A 19,551-nucleotide genomic window follows, 5' to 3' on the forward strand; every position below is an offset into this window, starting at 1 on the left:
TCCAATTTTGGATGTACACAAGTAGACACTTAAAGTTGTATAGAATTGAACAAGTAGACACATGCGTCCTATGTAACATCATATGTGACGTCTTACGTGCAACTATGCCACGTAGGACGATTATGTTTACTTGTTCAACTTTATACAAGTTTAAGTGTCTACGTGTGTACACTCAAAGTTAATGGACATATATGTCAGTTAAGGCCAAGTTAAAGTATATATTTATGTATTATGCCTTTAATTTATGTTAGTAAACTTACCATACACCTTTAAGTTTTATATTTCATTCTTTTTCGATCATTGTTTGTTTAGTGATCCGAATCAAGTTATTGATAAACGACATGTATATGATGACCTCTACATCCTTGATGAATGGGATTCTCGGTATGTTGTCTGCTCCAGTATTGTATCTCCTATTGAAGCACATTCGATTGAAACATCTTCTCTACCTCTGTTGATGAAGCTTTGTCCTATGTTTCATAATATTTCTTCATTGGGTTGTGAATCATGTCGATTCGCAAAACACATCTCATTATCTCAAAGGATTAATAAGCGGGTTGAGTCACGCTGAAGTGTTTACTCAATTTTGTGCCTTTTGTGTTGAATTTAAAGCTCAGTTCAATGTTTCTATATGTATTCAAAGAAGTGATAATGTTAAAGAATATATGTTAGAATTGCTTCAGTCATACATGAGATAACACACTGTTCTCCAATAGTCTTCATATATTAATACATCCTCTCAAAATGGAGTTATTATATAAGAGGAAGAATAGACATCTACTTGAGACAATTTGGGCACTTTAGTTTCAAATAAAGCTTCCTAAATAATTTTGGGTTGATGCAGTCTTTACGACTTGCTTTCTGATTAATCTCATGTCATCTTTTGTGCTTATTGATAATACGTCTTATAGTGTTTATTTTTCTTTCAAATAAATCACTATTTTTGATGAAATCTAAGGTATTTGAAAGCACATACTTATGATCAAGATGTTCGGCCATCTATTATCAAGTTAGATTCCTTTTCATTAAAGTGCGCTTTTTCTGTATTATTTTCGCATTCAAAATCGATATCAATGTTATTCTAATGAACTTGACAAATATCTTGGATCAGATGATGTGGTATTTTCAGAGACTACATCATTCTTCTATGCACCTCTTATTTCTACAAGTTTGGGGGAAGAAAAATGAGTGGTTAGTCTGGCAAGTCACTCATATTTTGATAGAGCAATCAGATGTTGTTCCTCTATTTCACGGTTCTTCTGCTAATTACCACCCAACTATTGTATCTTCAATATCTGTTCCATCCACGGTAGCAAGACCACCAATTCTTCAAATTTACTCAAGGAGGCGAAAGATTGATGATACTTGTCATGCACAAATTTTGTTGTTGGATCCTCCAAAAACCTTGGCCTATCTATTGCTCTTTCCAAAGGTACACGTACTTGAAAATCCACATATTTCATTGCTAGTTTTATTTTCTATGACCACTTATCCTTTGTATCTAGATCTAGATCTTTGATTGCTTCTATAGAGTCCATTTCTGTATTCAAAACAGTAAATTAGGCTTTGAATCATCCTTGATGATTTGGTGAAATGCTTGATGAAATGCATGCGTTGGAGGCATTATTTAAATAAAGGTTAAAGTTTCAGGAATCTACAAGGGTAGAATAACCTATTGTACGAGTTCAAGTCTAGTTTTTAACTATTCAAAACATTTGTCATTCCGACGATTGGAAAATAATGCAAAATGGACATCAATTTGGGATGAAAAGTAAAGGTTTAAAACCTCTACGGCCCAAGTTCCAAATTCTTATATAAGTTGAGTTCTAATAATAGGCAAATAGCCACTAGTCATCTCTTTTCAGGTGCCTTTTACCAATAGTAGTTCAAGAGCTAAAGGACCATTCAGCATTGTACAAACTAGTAGCAGTACTTTTCAACATTGAGAATAAATTTGTTGAGGGAAAGTAAGGAGAAAATAAATCCAAACGGAGTAAATTCCTTGTATATTTTCATATATTACTAAGCAAATTATTTGTTTGTATAAAAAAACTTGGGATTAAAGAAGAAACCAAAAAGTATATAAACAATCTTCAAAAAGTGAACGGTACATTGTAGTTCTGTATCCTCTTCTTTCTCTCAAGTTGTTAGGAAAGTGAACTCTCTTTATCTTTTCTGGAAGTTGAATGCCTTAATGGCAAATGCAAACAGGAAGGCGAAAACAACAGGCCATGCAACGATAATTGCTCCAACGACTCCAAGAAAATCATGCTCAAATCCAAAATAACGCCCCAAGAATTGTTCCACATTTTCATCATCGCTAAGCATATTTTGGAGGTCTCCGAATTGTGATGCAACAAGACCATACAAGGTCCACGCAACAGGGCAAAGCCAATAGTACCATCTCCACCATATTGGAATACGCTGTTTTTAGCAAATCAGAAAGATAACATGTCATTTTTTCGAGATTCAGTTTAGTTTAAAAACTGAAGATATTTTCAAAAACTTACAGGTCGTGGAACGATGAATCCTGAGAAGAGATTCCATACTGCATAGAAGAAAGCCGCGACTATAGAAGCAACGTTTTGATTCGGGGTAATAGCCACAGTCATCATGCCATAGAAGGTGAAGTACAAGAGAGTGAAATACATGATGAATAAGTACCAAAAGAACTTGGCAACAGTCCATTCGAATCCGATCATTGCATACACAATTATACCATAGAAAGCTGCTTGTACAAATACGTAAGGTATTTCAACGACAACCTGCAAGAGAGTAAATATCGTATGGATAAATGTGAACTCTTTTTTCTTTTAAAAAGCTGAAATATGTAAACATTGTGACAATAAAGCTCGAAAAGTTTACCTGTCCAAAGGCATAAGGTAAAGCAGAATACATTCCAGCAGCTCTTTCTCTGTAAAATACAGTACGCTCAACGGCTACAACAGGCTGGGCTGATGATGAATTTTGTACACCGAGGAAGAGAGTTGCAGCATACATAGATCCCATAGCATTTAAAAGATCCTGGCTCCGACTCCTATGATCAATAAAGCTCGAAAAGTTTAGGGAAGTTACCTTTTTTAAAAAGTTTATATTTACTTGTCATTGTGATTTTACTTACACTCTGGTACCAAGATCCCAGAACAATGTGCCAAAGACAAGTGCTAGGATGACTGTGAAGATGAATCTAACTGCCGTGTAAGATGGATTACGCCAGTATGACAAATGTTGCTTCCAGAGACATGCCATACATTGAGTCCAGAAAGGCTGTGAAAATTGAGTTTCAAAATGCAGATCCTTTGTACCAGGACGAGGCGTACTTAATTCAGAAATCAAGGCTTTGTTCCTCTTGTAGAGGTCTGATTTCTTGTACAAATCAGCAAAGTCAACTCCTAACGTCATTTCTTGAGATGCGGCTGTGACTTCTAACATCCAAGTTGCTGGATTGTAAGCCTCTTTTATCTTACTAACTCCAGGCAATGACTGAGCTCAAGACGAAACTAAGATTAGTATTTGATTATATAAACTAGGAAAAAGTAAACACATATTTTTCTTTGTTAACGTACCTCAAAGTATTTGATCAAATGACAAGAATAGCGACCCAGAGGACCAACATATATCTCCTGTCCTCCTCGTTTCATTAGAAATAGCTGCAAAGCCGTATTTCACTTTTAGTATCAGGTAGCAAATAGAAGAGGAAACAATATGAGCTTAATTATCTTGGAAGGTTAATAAGCTCACCTCATCAAAGGCTTCAAAAATGTCAATGCTAGGCTGATGAATAGTACAGACGACGGTTCTTCCTGTATCGACAGTGTTCCTAACAGCTCTCATTACAATGGCAGCAGCTCTTGCATCCAATCCTGAAGTTGGTTCATCCATGAAAATGATAGAGGGGTTTGCTACCAGTTCAACTGCAATGGTCAGCCTTTTCCGTTGCTCGGTTGATAGACCATTGACTCCTGGCAATCCGACTAAGGCTGATCTTAAGGGAGTTAGCTCCACAAGTTCCATAACTTCCTCAACAAACATCTGCAGAGAGGTGATATATCAATTATGTTATTGCCCTGCCATACATGTTTCTTTAATATGTTCAACCAATACCAATTTTATGGAGAAAGGATTTAGGGGAACCGACCTTTCTCTTGTTTTTGTCAACATCTTGAGGTAAACGCAGCCAAGCTGAGTAAACCAAGGACTCATAAACTGTAATATAAGGCGAATGGATGTCATTCTGCTCACAATATCCAGATATACGTGCAAACGTTTCTTGCTTCTTCGGATATCCAGAAATCTTGATGTCACCATCAATATATCCTCCTGTTTTTCTTCCGGCCAACACATCCATCAATGTTGTTTTACCGGCTCCACTAACGCCCATCAAAGCTGTGAGAACACCTGGCCTGAAAGCACCACTCACACCTTTTAAAAGTACCAATCTATCTTCAGTGGAACCTTGGTCTTTTATTTCCTGCAATTCATTAGAATGTTAAGTTAGTTGTTCATAGAAAATAAAAGCCTTACGAGTCACGAATATTCCTTGTGAAAAGTTCTGGAAAGCTACCTGAGGCATGTCAACAGAGTATACAACGTTATCGAAAGTGATAGAATGCGGTTCAAATGGAAGAACCATTCCCCTCTTCTTGTCCGGGCTCTCAGTTTCAGTTCCCTCAATGAGTCGAACATTTTCATCGTCTTCTGATATCATAACTTGTGGCTTACCAAAAGCTGAAGATGTTTAAGAAATATGGTATTAGCCCCATTTCTCTGGTCGTAGTATATGGCATCATTCATTTTATGTTAGTACATGACATTTTTCTTTTGAAGGGGAATGTAAAGGCACCAGAGATACTCACGGTTTAGGTAAGCGAGTCCAATACTGTAGCAGAGGTTGAAGATTATTATGAATCCAATAAGTGACCCAACACCTATCCAGTACCAATATGCATCTGGAAAGAATCCTCGAGATCTTACTACTGCATGTCCAAGTGGCTCAGCTCCATTCGGCGCAATCTGTTTGAATTGAGAGTGGATATTAGCATCCGTAAACGAGAAACTTAGCTATTTGCATGTGTTTTGGAATAAAAACACTTACATGTTTCCACTTCTTTCCATCAAATTCATTCACAAGAATTGAATTCACAGAATACATTAATGGTGAGATCCAGTAACCCCAGATCCACCATTTCTTCACATCATCTGTAGCATCATGCAAAATAGAAAATAAATAAAAGTATGATTGAACAAGAAAATGAATTTTTGCGAACATAATAAAACATACTTCTCGAGAGGACGAAACCAGACAATGCAAATTGCAAAACCAGTGCAAATGCTCCAAATGTGGTAGCAACTCCCATTGTTCTCCCTGCTGCGCCAATGAATCTGAACAGTCCCGATGCCATCTGGTGTACTAGTACGAGAAGCAAGAATTGTTTGAACAATCTGCAAAGCCGTAGTCCATTAATAATCATGAAACTATGAAGGCCATCAAATTATTACTCTGCACTATAATTTTTTCTTCCCTTACCTTGAAACATTCGGATCAAATCCCATGACATAATATGTAAGAAATGTCCAAAGACCAACTTCAAAAATTGTTATTGGGATTTTGAGAATCCATGTCGGAAGGGCATAAGCCCATGAAGGATAAAAAAGAAGGTCCCTTTGCTTGAAGTAGACTGGAAGCTTTAAAATCGTCAGGTTGATCTCAGCCATTCCATTAAACATAATCACAACGACCACGAAAAAGAGAGCACCAGCATACATCCCTCCATCATCCATATTATCTCGGGGCATATTAGTACGGAGAAAGACGGTCATCATTATAAGTGCCATTACCACTAGCTGAGAGAACAGAACAGAAAGGAAGAGAATTAACAATTGTCACAAGGTAATGAAATGACAAACACTTACATATTTCTAATAAACCAAGTAGTAAGTACCTGAAAGAGCTTGAATATGTAAACAAATGAGTTCCTCTTCATTAGTAGGAATTCTCGTTCAGCGCAGACCTTCAACATTTGTTTCGTCCCTATACCATACTTCTGAGTAGACAAAGCAGCAGGGTGGCTTTTGGTCTTGTCATATGGAGTTGTAAGCTCATCGGCAAGTTTCTTTCCAACATGGAAAGACTGATATGCCTCAGCAAATTCTTTTGATGTGATAAACCTGTAAGGCTCATCCTTCTTAGCCCAATATTGTTGTTGATCCTTCTTTGATGTTACCTGCAAGAAATAATTGAAACTTTCACCTTTTAGAACCTAAACTTCATTCTTGTATGTCGAAAAAACAGAAAGGTAGGTTATGTTAGAGAATGTTGTTTTCATGTTTCGTATGCTTATTGCTCATTTCCTTTATGCTAAACATGTTGTGACGCCTTGTGAGGCTCGTATATATGTTTGACAAGTATTTGAGAGTTTTGAGATAGTCCCCTGCTGAAATTTCCGTAAAATCCCAGAATTAGATTTTTCTTGAGCTATGAATCTTTTTCGGGGATGAATGTTCCCAAGGGGGAGATAATGCATAACTGAGAAAATTCAAACCTTTAAATCGGACCAAGATCGGAAGCGTGGGGACCACCCAAGGATTTTTAAAGTCAAAAGTTAATTAAATGGACTAGGATGAGTGTGGAAGTCCATTGGGCAAAAGGATGAAAACCCAAAATGATTCAAGACTTTAAACTGTGACAATGATGATTAGAAATAATGTTGGTAACACACAGATTAAGATTAAGCTTTTATGGTGGTCACACACTTTAACATAGTATCATAATAGGTCGTTGGTTAAGTCTTATCACTATCCATGAAAATAAATCAGAGTGGTACGTGAAGGGACACGTTGAAGACATAGTGAACTATATAAAAGTGCATATAAAAGTGCACTGTTTTTAACTGTTTAAACTTTTAGATGAGATAGTCGCCCAGTTCAGCACAACGTCATAAACTTTGCAGGTTATACTCTATTGTATGACATACCTCTTGCAAAAAATCTGCCACACCTTTCCTCTCGGGGCATTTGAATCCCATGGATTCAAAGAAGTCAAGAACAGATTCCCGAGGGCCCTGATAGACAATGCATGCGTCTGACAACAGAATTATGTCATCAAACAAGTTGTAAGTCTCAGGGGCTGGCTGCAACAGAGATATCACAGCAGTTCCCTTCAAGAGCTGCACAGATTGTCTTAGCGAATTGACAATGGAGAAAGTAGTTGAACTGTCTAATCCAGTTGAGATTTCATCCATGAAAAGCGCCTTTGATGGTCCAACAAGCATTTCACCCGTTGTTACACGTTTCTTTTGCCCCCCTGAAATACCCCTTAACATTTCATCTCCCACCATAGTATCAGCACAGACATCCAATCCCAAAATCTGCAAATGGAAGTCAAATTACTGTTACTGGAAGATAACAATAGGTAACGTCTATAAGATAGGTTATCCGCTACAACAAGTTAAAAAACTCTATATACATTAAATCCTTATTAAGCGAAAGAATTGGATATTGTAAATGTTACCTTAAGAACATAATCTGTAACAACATTCGCTTCCTGTCCTTTCGTTACTGAAGCCTACATTTCCCAAAAAACAATAAAAAACTATAAATGTAAATTTACTAAAAGTTAGTATTATTCCCTTTCATGTCTTTCAGTTGTATTCTTACCTTCATGTAGATATCAATATCATGATCTGGTTTGATATTAGCTGCTTTCTCTCTTCTTGATAGTTCAGCCAACATCTCTATACAAGTTTTCGGAAAAAAATAATTACTAAATGAATGTCTATATGATGTATTAGAGAAAATAATACATGTATTAGTCGTGATATTATTAAATCCTTTGTATGGTAGGATTTTTAGCCTATGTATAACTGATGCACACCCTATCCATTGTTATAGATTGTATAACTAATTCAGAGCAAATATAATATTGGTGATACAAGGGTTATTAATACATGAAGAAGCATAGTTAAAGACAGAACTGTCTTTAATGCACCAGACCAAACAATGGATAAGAAATAATCCTAATACACTCTATTCATTACTAGTTGTATACACTCTACCAAATGATTCTTAGTTATAAGAAAAAATAAATAGAAGAAGCAATTACTAACCATATCTAGGGCCAACTCCTTGGCATCTTGCAGAAAATTCTAAAGTTTCCCTTACTGTCATTTCTCCAATATGCAAGTCATGTTGGCTGATATAAACAGCTGTTTTTTGTGGAACAAATTCATGTAGTTCATGTCCATTATAAGTCACATTCCCAGTAACCTGATTTCCAAAAAAAATAAAAAATAAAGGGAAAACTTTTTTTAAAAAAATCTTAAAGGTAATTAAAGGTAATTATTCTTAGTTAGTGTAAACTTAAAATAAGACGAGCAATATTTTATAGTAGGTCAACTTGTAATGATTGTGGAAATAGTCAATTTATATTATCAGAGAATATAAGATAAATATTTTAAAATTTTAAGAAAGTAGGTGAAAAAGTATTATTTTTTTTTTGAAGATTTTTAAAATTTTACCTTTTTTAAATTACATAATTTTTACCTTAGTTTACAAAAGAAAGTAGTTTTTTATTCTTTGTAAAAAGGTTGCTCAAATGGTAAAGTTCCCGTCACCACGAGAGCAAAAAAGTTGGAACCTCCTAGGATGGAGTAAAGAGTAAAAAAAGAAAAAAGTTACAAAAAAGAGTAGTTTTTTTTTCCGATGGAAAACATACATAGTATATTCGAATAGGAAAATACCAAATTTGCCCTTAAATTTTGTGTAGGACCTTTGTTCTGTTAGAGTGGAAGGGTAATATGTGATTCAAAGGCTAACAATAGGTGCAGATTTATTCGAAAACTTAGACAAAGAGTAAATATAAACGATTTTCATATAACCGATTTCTCAGAGTACAAGGATAAATTTAATCTTTTTTTCATTATCTATGATATATTTGGAAAAATCTCACCTTGAGAGTAGGATCAAGTTTTCCAGCCAAAGCTAATAACAAAGTAGTCTTTCCAGAACTTGGAGGTCCCAAAAGTAGAGTCATCCTTGAAGGCTTAATCATCCCACTTACATCTTTGAGAATTGTTATTTGCCTCTTTCTACTTGGAAGTATGTGAATAGTATTCAAGAATGTCTTTGGAATAAAAAATTGGAAAGAAAAAAAAGAAGTTAGTTTCAACTAAAAAAAAAAAAGACAGTCCAATGCTCAAAGAATTTCGCGTTAGCAGGGTTCAAGGAAGAGTCGCACCTCAAGGGGTGAGATGTAGGCAGTCTTGCATTATCCTAATGCAAGGATTAATGACTGCTACTACAACTCAAACCTGTGGCTTATAGGTCACATGAGAACAACTTTATCGTTACTCTGAGACTCCCCTCCTTAATTTCAATTAAAGAAATTGAATATTAAAATGTTTGTTTTTTTAATTTCATATTTTTACCTCAACAAAGTTGGTCATGAAGTTGATAAAAGTAGGCAGAGCTCTGCTTCCTACATATGCATCTGCTTCAATCTTTAGATGCTCATATCTCACTTCTATTGATGGCAAATCAATCCCAACTCTGTAAAAAAAAAAAAAAAAAAAAAAACAGCCACACAAGTTAAATACCAATTAAATAAAAAATTAAAAAAGGAGAAAAAGCCATGCACTAAATTCTCGCTATGCCTAGGTTTGAGTAAGGGCCAAGGTCGGCGCTACAATTGTGGTTAACTTTATGTTTAAAATTTCATTTAATATATAAAAATGATAATCTTTTCAGAAGCCAATAAGTAAAATGAAACGTGGTTCAGAACCCATAAACTAAAAATTCTAGCTCCACCTCTCGAAAGGACATCATCACATTGTTATCACAGCTTAAACCTTAGCCCCTGAACACACAACCACAACTCTTATTATGCACGGGTTCATGAAAGGGTTGGACCACATTGGGTCCATTATAGCAATCTTATCTTGCATCTCTGCAAGAGTGGCTGTTTCATGATTTCTTTCTCAAAATGAAAAAACAAACAAACTATATATACATAAAAAGTTAAAATTATCTCACTTACGTTTCAATTCTGTTCTTGAGTTTCAACAAGAACTTCTCATTATCTTCATCAGCAACCTTAACAAGCCTATCAAGTAAATTCTTCCTTTCGTGATGTCCAATATCATTTGTATCAATTTCAGTAACAGTTTCACCTTCTTTTCCAAACAATAAACCTTTTCTCATCCGATCGAACGTAGGTAATTTTTCTAAAGCAGCCCATTTAAGAGCTTCTTCATCATCCTCATCTCTTGTTGAACGCGAAAATATCGAGTTGCTAGAATTTGCCCTTAAACTTCCCCTCATACTACCTCTAAAATTGTTAAGATTTGGTTCCATCATGAATTCAATTAATGTCCACTCGATCGATCAAAAGGTAATCTTTTTTTTTCTTTTTTTTTAGTTCTCATCAACTCTCAGCAGAATTAGTAAACTATGTAAAATGATAACTTTTGGTCGTGCCTAAAAATGAAAAAATTGTCCAAATGAACATAACTTGAGTATTGGGAGATACCCAAATTATTTTCTTGAATTTTTTTTTTCACTTGTATGATGATGTGGTTATAAAGAACAAAAGGAATAGTTGGTGGCAATTAGAGTCAAAGGCAAAGCACTTATATAGCAACAAGTTCAGGATATATTAACGCAAATGTAGTCTCTTTTTGACTTGATTAGATTATGACTAAATATTGTGGAAAGTCTAGAATAATCAAATGTCACCATTCAATATAAACGGTCTCTTTCGTCTACACGCATGGAAGTCAAACTTCTATATCTCGTATCTACGTAATGCTAATATATGAATGGTGGAGAAGGTCAAAGAGAAGCTAATAAGGCCAAAATACATGAAGTAAGTTGATGGTATATAAAATTTTCATTTATTATTTAACTAGTACTAAATTATTTCTACACAAAACTTGGAATTCAATAGGAAAAATTACAAAAAGAAAAAAACATACATAGTAAATAATTAAAAAAAAATAAAAATTACAAGAAATAGTCTTCAAGTTGTGACCTATACATAATTTTTGTGTAGGTCAATGTGTCTCTTATCTTCTCTGGAAATTGAATGCCTTAATGGCCAATGCAAATGTCAAGGCAAACATAACAGGCAACGCGACGATCACAGCTGCAACTACACCAAGAAAATCATGCTTAAATCCGAAATAACGTCTCAAGTATTGTTCAACACTTTCATCATCTGTAAGAGTAGTTTGGATATCTCCGAATTGTGATGCAACAAGACCATACAAGGTCCATGCAACAGGGCATGCCCAATAGTACCATCTCCACCATATTGGAATACGCTGTTTTTAGCGGAAAAAAAGAACATAACATGTCATTTTTCGAGCTTCAGTAATGTTTACATTGATAAAATGAAGAATTTTCAAGAACTTACAGGTCGTGGAACGATGAATCCAGAGAAGAGATTCCATACTGCATAGAAGAAGGCCGCGACAATAGAAGCAACGTTTTGGTTGGGGGTAATAGCCACAGTCATCATGCCATAGAAGGTGAAGTACAAGAGGGTGAAGTACATGAAGAAAAAGTACCAAAAGAATTTGGCAACAGTCCATTCAAATCCGATCATTGCATACACGATGACACCATAGAAAGCCGATTGTACAAATACATAAGGTAGTTCGATGACAACCTGTATGAAAGTAAAGTTTCATGGATCAATATGAATCTTTTTTTCAGGTAGAAATACAGAGTTAATTTCTCAGATGGTCACTCAACTAACAATATTTTATCTCAGGAAGTCACTCAATTTTATAGATGAAATGACAATAGTTGAGTGACTTTTTGAGATAAAAGTTGTTAGTTGGGTGACCGTCTAAGAAATTAACTTCAGAAATATGTATAAATTGTGATAAATTGAACTGTCTGTTTACCTGTCCAAAGGCGTAAGGTATGGCAGAATACATTCCAGCAGCTTTTTCTCTGTAGAATACAGTACGCTCAACGGCTACAACAGGCTGGACTGATGATGAATTTTGTACACCAAGGAAGAGAACTGCAGCATACATGGATCCCATAGCGTTGATAAGATCCTGACTCCGACTCCTGTGATCAAACAAAGCTCGAATAATTTAGCTTAAATACTATAAGATGTTATTATTAAAGTTAATATTTACTTGTCATTGTGATTTGTACTTACACTTTGGTACCAAGATCCCAAAACATTGTGCCAAAGACAATTGCTATGAATGTTGTGAAAATGAATCTAACTGCAGTATAAGCTGGATTACGCCAATACGACCAGTGTTGCTTCCAGAGACAAGCCATACATTGGGTCCAGAAAGGCTGTGAAAATTGAGTTTCAAAATGAAGATCCTTTGTACCAGGACGAGGCGTACTTAATTCAGCAATCAAGGCTTTGTTCCTCCTGTAGAGGTCAGAATTCTTGTACAAATCAGCAAACTCAACCCCTAACATCATTTCTTGAGATGAGGCGGTGACTTCTAACATCCAAGTTGCGGGATTGTAAGCCTCTTTTATCTTACTAACTCCAGGCATTGACTGAATTCAAGAAAAATCAAATATTAATATTTGATTATAAATTTTGTGAAAAAGAAAACTAGTTTGTTTGTTCTGATAACTCACCTCAAAGTATTTGATCAAATGGCAAGAATGGCGACCCAAAGGACCAACATATATCTCCTGGCCTCCACGTTTCATTAGAAATAGCTGCAAAGCCATGTTTCACTTTTAGTATTCGGAAGCAAAAGAAAACAGAAACATGTTATTAGTTTCATTGTCTTGGAAGGTTAATGAACTCACCTCATCAAAGGCTTCAAAAATGTCAATGCTAGGCTGATGAATAGTACAGACAACTGTTCTTCCTGTATCGACAGTATTCCTAACAGCTCTCATTACAATAGCAGCTGCTCTTGCATCCAACCCTGAAGTTGGTTCATCCATGAAAATGATAGAGGGATTTGCTACCAGTTCAACTGCAATGGTCAGCCTTTTGCGTTGCTCGGTTGATAGACCATTGACTCCAGGCAGTCCGACTAAGGCTGATCTTAATGGATTTAGCTCCACAAGTTCCATGACTTCATCAACAAACATCTGCAGAAAGGTAATCAATTGATAATGTTATTGGCAGCCACGCACGCTCCATTAGAAGGTTCGACTAATTTGTAGTATAGATTATCACTATGGAGAAAGAATTTAGATGAACCGACCTTTCTCTTATTTTCGTCAACATCTTGTGGTAAACGCAGCCAAGCTGAGTAAACCAAGGACTCATAAACTGTTACATAAGGTGAATGGATGTCATTCTGCTCACAGTATCCAGAAATACGTGCAAACGTTTCTTGCTTCTTTGGATATCCAGAAATCTTGATGTCACCATCAATGTATCCTCCTGTTTTCCTTCCGGCCAACACATCCATCAATGTTGTTTTACCGGCTCCACTAACGCCCATCAAAGCTGTGAGAACACCTGGCCTAAAAGCTCCACTTACACCCTTCAGAAGTACCAATCTATCTTCAGCGGAACCTTGTTCCTTCATTTCCTGCAAATAATTGGAATGTTAAGTCAACTATTCATAGAAAAGAATAGCCTCACGAGGCACGAATATTATTCAAAGAGTTGTGGAAAATTACCTGAGGCATGTCAACAGAGTATACAACGTTGTCAAAAGTGATGGAATGGGGTTCAAATGGAAGAACCATTCCTTTCTTCTTATCCTGAACCTCATTTTCACTTCTCTCCGTGAGTTCAACATTATCAGCATTCTCACCTTCCTCTGATATCATAGCTTGTGGCTTACCAAATGCTGCAGTTATATACTTGTTAGTACATAGCAATTTTCTTTTTAAACGGAAAGTATAGACATCAGAGATACTCACGGTCCAGGTAAGCGAGTGCAATACTGTAGAAGATGTTGAAGATCATCGTGAATCCGAGAAGTGCCCCACAACCTATCCAGTACCAGTATGCATCTGGAAAGAATCCCCTAGCTCTTATGACTGCAGCTCCAAGGGGCTCGGTTCCATTTGGCGCAATCTATTTCAATTTTAAGTGGATATCAGCATCCAAATATGAGAAATTTAACTATATGCACAATGTGTTACGCATAAGCACTTACATGTTTCCAATTCTTTCCATCAAATTCATTCACAAGAATCGAATTCACGGAATACATCAGTGGTGAGGTCCAGTAACCCCAAATCCACCATTTCTTCACATCCTCTGCAGCAGCAGGCAAAATAGAAAATAAATAAAGGTTGGATTACAACAACAATAACTATGCCTTAGTCCCAAAACAAGTTAGGGTCAACCATATGAAGTTCGTGTGAAAGAGACATCAATAAGATCCACTGGAAACAAATGAATACTATGAAACATCCTATGGAATCACTTGCCATGTCTTACTGTTCTGTATATGTTATGCTTATCTTTTGGACCGTTAAGTCAGAGTCACATGAGCACATGATTAGCATTTGTATTACTTTACACATGTTATCCAGATGATCGTTAAGCTTGTGGAAAAGTTCTTATTACACATGGCATGGACGGATCAAATGAAAGCACATGAATGACTAAATAATAGTTTCAAACACCAAAAAATATACCTCGAGCAAGGACAAAGCCTCCCAGTGCAAATTGTAAAAGCAGAGCAAATGCTCCAAAAGTGCTAGCTACTCCCATTGTTCTCCCAACTGCTCCAATGAATCTGAACAATGCTGATGCCATCTGGTGTACTAGTACGAGAAGCAAGAATTGTTTGAACAATCTGCAAAGCAATAGTCGATTAATAATCAAGGATTAATTGTGAAGGCCACCTGATTAATTTTAGTGTATTTTCTTCGCTTACCTTGAAACATTTGGATCAAATCCCATGACATAATATGTAAGGAATGTCCACAATCCGCACTCAACAAATGTTACAGGGATTTTGAGAATCCATGTGGGAAGGGCATAAGCCCACGAAGGGAAAAAGAGAAGGTCCCTTTGCTTGAAGTAGACCGGAAGCTTGAAAATTGTCAGGGCGATCTCAGCCATTCCATTAAACATAATCATAACGACCACGAAAAAGAGAGCACCAGCATATATCCCCCCATCATCCATATCATCTCGGGGAAGCTTAGTTCGGAAAAAGACAGTCATCGTTATAAGTGCCATTATAGCGAGCTGAGAAAACACAACAGAAACAAAGCGATTATTACAATTTGAACATAGTTACGAGACAAGGCACATGTAGAGATATAGTTCTTATAAACCAAGTAAAAGGTACCTGACTGAGCTTGAATATGTAAACAAATGAGTTCCTCTTCATTAGTAGGAATTCTCGTTCAGCACAGACCTTCAACAATTGTTTCGTCCCTATACCATACTTCTTAGTAGTCAAAGCAGCAGGGTGGCTTTTGGTCTTGTCATATGGAGTTGCAAGCTCATCACCGAGTTTCCTTCCAACATGGAAAGACTGAAACGCCTCAGAAAATTCTTTTGATGTGACAAACCTGTAAGGCTCATTCCTCTTAGCCCAATATTGCTGTTGATCCTTCTTTGATGTTACCTACAAGAAACAAATAAAAACGTTCACCTTTTAGAACCTAAACTTCATTCTTATATGTAAAAGACATATTTAACCATAATAAAAGTTTTTTCCATCTAACAAGTTAAGTTTTTATGGTCAGACTCTTCAACGTAGTATCATAATAGATAGAGGTCGTTGGTTGAGTCACATTGCCAACCCATGGAAAAAGAATTACACGAACACGTAATTGAGAGCTTTCACCAGGTTTAAACGTTTAGATGAGATGATTACCTACTTTAACGTTATAATCTTTGTTATTTATACTTTATTGTAAGACATACCTCTTGCAAGAAATCGGCTGCACCTTTTCTCTCTGGGCATTTGAATCCCATGGACTCAAAGAAGTCAAGAACAGCTTCTCGAGGACCCTGATAGACAATGTACCCGTCTGACAACAAAATAATGTCATCAAACAGGCTGTAAGTCTCGGGGGCTGGCTGCAACAGAGATATCACAGCAGTTCCCTTCAAGAGTTGCACCGATTGTCTTAGAGAGTTAACAATGGAGAAAGTAGTTGAACTGTCCAATCCAGTTGAGATTTCATCCATGAAAAGCGCCTTTGATGGTCCAACAAGCATTTCACCCGTCGTTACACGTTTCCTTTGCCCCCCTGAAATACCCCTTATCATTTCATCTCCCACCATAGTATCAGCACAAATGTCAAGTCCCAATATCTGCACATTGAAGCCAGAAGCAATTATTGTTACCGTAAGATAAATAGTCCACAAAATAAGGCAGGTTACCTCCGACAACAGATTAAATTGGATATCGTAAATGTTACCTTAAGAACATAATCTGTAACAACATTGGCTTCCTGTCCTTCTGTTGCTGCAGCCTACATTTCCCAAAAAAGAACAAGATTCTAAATTATTCTCCATGACGACAAAAATAACGTAAAATGAAGCACCCCTAATAATCAATAGAATAATAGTAACTAAATTAAAGATGATAAATCGCTTTTCTTACCTTCATGTAGATATCAATATCAGGATCTGGTTTGATATTAGCTGCTTTCTCTCTTCTTGACAGTTCAGCCAACATCTCTATACAAATTTTAAGCAAAAAAAGACTTAAGAAATGAATATTTATATGTTTTCACCAAAAAAACTGACACTTCCTCCGTTTCCGTTTCAATTTGCTTGTTTTACTTTCATTTTAACTTTCCACATCATGAAGTGTTTAAGACCCACAAGATTAACGGACATTCTACATCTATTAAGTTTAAGAACACAAGATTCAAAAGTCGTTCTTTACTTTCTTAAATTCTATACCAAGTCAAATCCGGACAAACAAATCGAAAATGCATGAAGTACAAGAAAATACTAACCAAATCTAGAGCCAACTCCTTGGCATCTTGCAGAAAATTCCAAAGTTTCCCTTACTGTCATTTCTCCAATATGCAAGTCATGTTGACTGATATAAACAGCTGTTCTTTGTGGCACAAATTCATGTAGTTCGTGCCCATTATAAGTCACCTTACCAGTAACCTGAATTCACAGAAAAAATCTAAAACTTTAGTATATTTTTTCTATCTTATTTATATTTTAATAATTTTATCTATGATATTTTGATATAAAAATCTCACCTTTAAATCAGGATCAAGTTTTCCAGCCAATGCTAATAACAAAGTAGTTTTTCCAGAACTTGGAGGTCCCAAAAGTAGAGTCATTCTACAAGGCTTAATCATACCACTTACATCTTTGAGAATTGTTATTTGCATCTTTTTACTTGGAAGGATGTGAAGAGAATTCAATAATGTCTTTGGAACAAAAAAATTGAAAAAAAAAACAATTAGTTTCAAATATAAATAGAATTAGAAGTACTTAAGTGTTCATATTTTCATTCATATTTTATTTTTTTACCTCAACAAAGTTGGTCATGAAGTTCAAAAAAGTAGGCAAAGCTCTACTTCCTGCATATGCATCTGCCTCAATATTTAGATGCTCATATCTCACTTCTATTGATGGCAAATCAATTCCAACTCTGTAAATTTTCAAAAAAAAAAGAGTTAAATACCAATCAAGTAAAATTAGGGAAAAAGTAACTTTACTCATTGTTAGAAAGAAAAAGGCAAAACGCTGATGCACTAAGTTCCCGCTATGCTTAGATCTGGCTAAGGCCGAACCACATTGTACACCATCTTACCTTGTATCTCTGCAACAAGAGACTGTAATGCACTAAGTTGGTACTTGAAAGTACCGCACCATGTTTGGATCTATTAGACACAACTTTACCTTGTATTTTTATCAGAGAAGGTTATTTTCACTGCTTAAACTCATTAGCCCTGTTCACACGAAGACTGGAGGTGGAGTGTCTACATAACTTTGACCTAGACCCTATATTTATATAAATAATTTATTCAGAACTTTATTAAACTTAAAATCCTGGCTCCTCTGACTACACTACGACAACTCTTACCATTCCACCAAGATTTCCTAAAAGATGAACAAAAAGACAAAGTTGTTTTCACTTTACCTATCAATTCTATTCTTGAGTTTCATCAAGAACTTCTCATTATCTTCATCAGCAACTTTAACAAGCCTCTCAAGTAAAGTCTTCCTTTCTTGAAATCCAAGATCATTTACATCAATTTCATTAGCTGCACCTTGTGATCCAAACAATAAACCTTTCCTCAATCTATCAAACGTTGGTAATTTTTCTAATGCTGCCCATTTAAGTGCTTCTTCATCATCTTCATCTCTCGCTGATCGCGAAAATGCATCAACACCATTGTTTCTCCATATTGAATTACTAGTACTTGCCCTTAAACTCCCTCTCATACTTCCTCTTACACTTCCTCTCATACTACTCCCTCTCATATTATTTAAATTCACCGGCTCCATCTTCAACGATCCAACGTTCACTCACCTTGATCGATCAAAAGGCTAATCTCTAAGCAGAACACGTAAACTATTGCAAATACTATATTTTTTTTAATGCCCCGAGGGCTCGAATTCGTTAAACTTTTTCAAATGAACGTTAAAAGAGTATTTAGAGATATACAAATTGTGTTCTTGAAATTATTATGCCTTTAAAGAACAAAAGAATGAAAGGCAAAGTTTAAGAGTTGGTGACAAAAAAAGAATAAAAGCAGAGGACTTATATAGCAACATTATTCATAATAGGCGGCTATTGTATACTGAACATTATTATTCAAAATATTAAAGAAAATGTACAATACTCTTTTTAATTTCCACACTACTTTTCTTTATTGTATAATATTCTCTCCCTCCGTTTCAATTTGTTTGTCAAAAGGAATATATTTTTTTCTTTTTTGATAACTCATTAATTTTAATTTTTTATATGACATGTTTAAGGTCTGTGTATTCATTGAATATGTTATTGTTATTGTTGCATGTGGTATATTTAAAATTATAAAATTAAAAGATATTTTAATATATTTTTTATACATTCTTAATTGAAGATCACAAAACTCAAAGATTTTAATTACTTTTTTCAAACTGTGTATTAAATCAAAATAAATAATAAATAGAAACGGGGGAATATATAATATGAATGATTGATTAAGGGGTTGTGGTAAATATAATATAGTAGTGATTATTCCCAGAGAAGGTGGAGAATGAAAAAAAAGGTGAGAATTTTTTTATTTAGATTAGACCACTTTGTTTGACTTTCCTTCTTTGAATTTGGAAGTTTCCTAATGTATAATTAAAGTGAATGAATAAACAAAAGAGGCAGATGTGCAAATTATTAAAAAAAAAATAATAGAGGGGTGATTCATTTGATTTGATATATATATATATATGAGCCCGACAGGTGGCTACCAATTAATTTAATTGAATATAAAATTTAAAAATATTAAAAAATTGAATGAGTTAAAATATACCAAAAGTACTTTCTGTTATATTTTTAGAACTTTTTAGATTTATGATATTAAAGATTGATATAATCGATTCAAATTAATTTTGAATTAAGATGTAATTGTTATTGTTCAAAATTTTTGAGATTTATGATATTGAGGATTCAT

At 35.2% G+C, this 19,551-nt stretch overlaps 2 protein-coding genes and 1 long non-coding RNA gene across 3 annotated transcripts; 1 reads left to right on the plus strand and 2 right to left on the minus strand.

The window, feature by feature from the left end:
* Window positions 1-607: 607 nt before the first annotated feature.
* LOC129880951 (uncharacterized) lies at window positions 608-2,593 on the plus strand. The gene is made up of 3 exons (XR_008765510.1): window positions 608-1,432; window positions 2,212-2,397; window positions 2,513-2,593. It is a non-coding gene; the product is annotated as an uncharacterized LOC129880951 (long non-coding RNA).
* On the minus strand, window positions 1,998-10,512 carry LOC129880950 (pleiotropic drug resistance protein 1-like). Its single transcript, XM_055955228.1, has 20 exons — window positions 10,034-10,512; window positions 9,426-9,546; window positions 8,948-9,121; window positions 8,106-8,265; window positions 7,657-7,733; window positions 7,511-7,564; window positions 6,975-7,367; window positions 5,943-6,224; window positions 5,528-5,844; window positions 5,282-5,442; window positions 5,096-5,199; window positions 4,857-5,013; window positions 4,565-4,728; window positions 4,139-4,471; window positions 3,742-4,032; window positions 3,567-3,650; window positions 3,122-3,483; window positions 2,866-3,037; window positions 2,511-2,765; window positions 1,998-2,424 (listed from the first exon to the last, which is right to left on the minus strand). The coding sequence occupies exons 1-20, from the start codon at window positions 10,351-10,353 to the stop codon at window positions 2,167-2,169; spliced, it is 4,239 nt and encodes a 1,412-aa protein (XP_055811203.1). The 5' UTR covers window positions 10,354-10,512; the 3' UTR covers window positions 1,998-2,166.
* A 361-nt stretch (window positions 10,513-10,873) lies between these two features.
* On the minus strand, window positions 10,874-18,638 carry LOC129880952 (pleiotropic drug resistance protein 1-like). The gene is made up of 20 exons (XM_055955229.1): window positions 18,039-18,638; window positions 17,426-17,546; window positions 17,149-17,322; window positions 16,891-17,050; window positions 16,530-16,606; window positions 16,345-16,398; window positions 15,845-16,237; window positions 15,261-15,542; window positions 14,841-15,157; window positions 14,599-14,759; window positions 14,112-14,215; window positions 13,873-14,029; window positions 13,627-13,799; window positions 13,203-13,535; window positions 12,796-13,086; window positions 12,619-12,702; window positions 12,173-12,534; window positions 11,907-12,078; window positions 11,411-11,665; window positions 10,874-11,318 (listed from the first exon to the last, which is right to left on the minus strand). Exons 1-20 carry the CDS (start codon window positions 18,404-18,406, stop codon window positions 11,061-11,063), a joined length of 4,296 nt encoding a protein of 1,431 aa, XP_055811204.1. The 5' UTR covers window positions 18,407-18,638; the 3' UTR covers window positions 10,874-11,060.
* Between the last annotated feature and the right edge of the window lie 913 nt (window positions 18,639-19,551).

Source organism: Solanum dulcamara, chromosome 2 (genome assembly GCF_947179165.1).
Source record: "Solanum dulcamara chromosome 2, daSolDulc1.2, whole genome shotgun sequence".
Classification (NCBI taxonomy): Eukaryota; Viridiplantae; Streptophyta; class Magnoliopsida; order Solanales; family Solanaceae; genus Solanum; species Solanum dulcamara.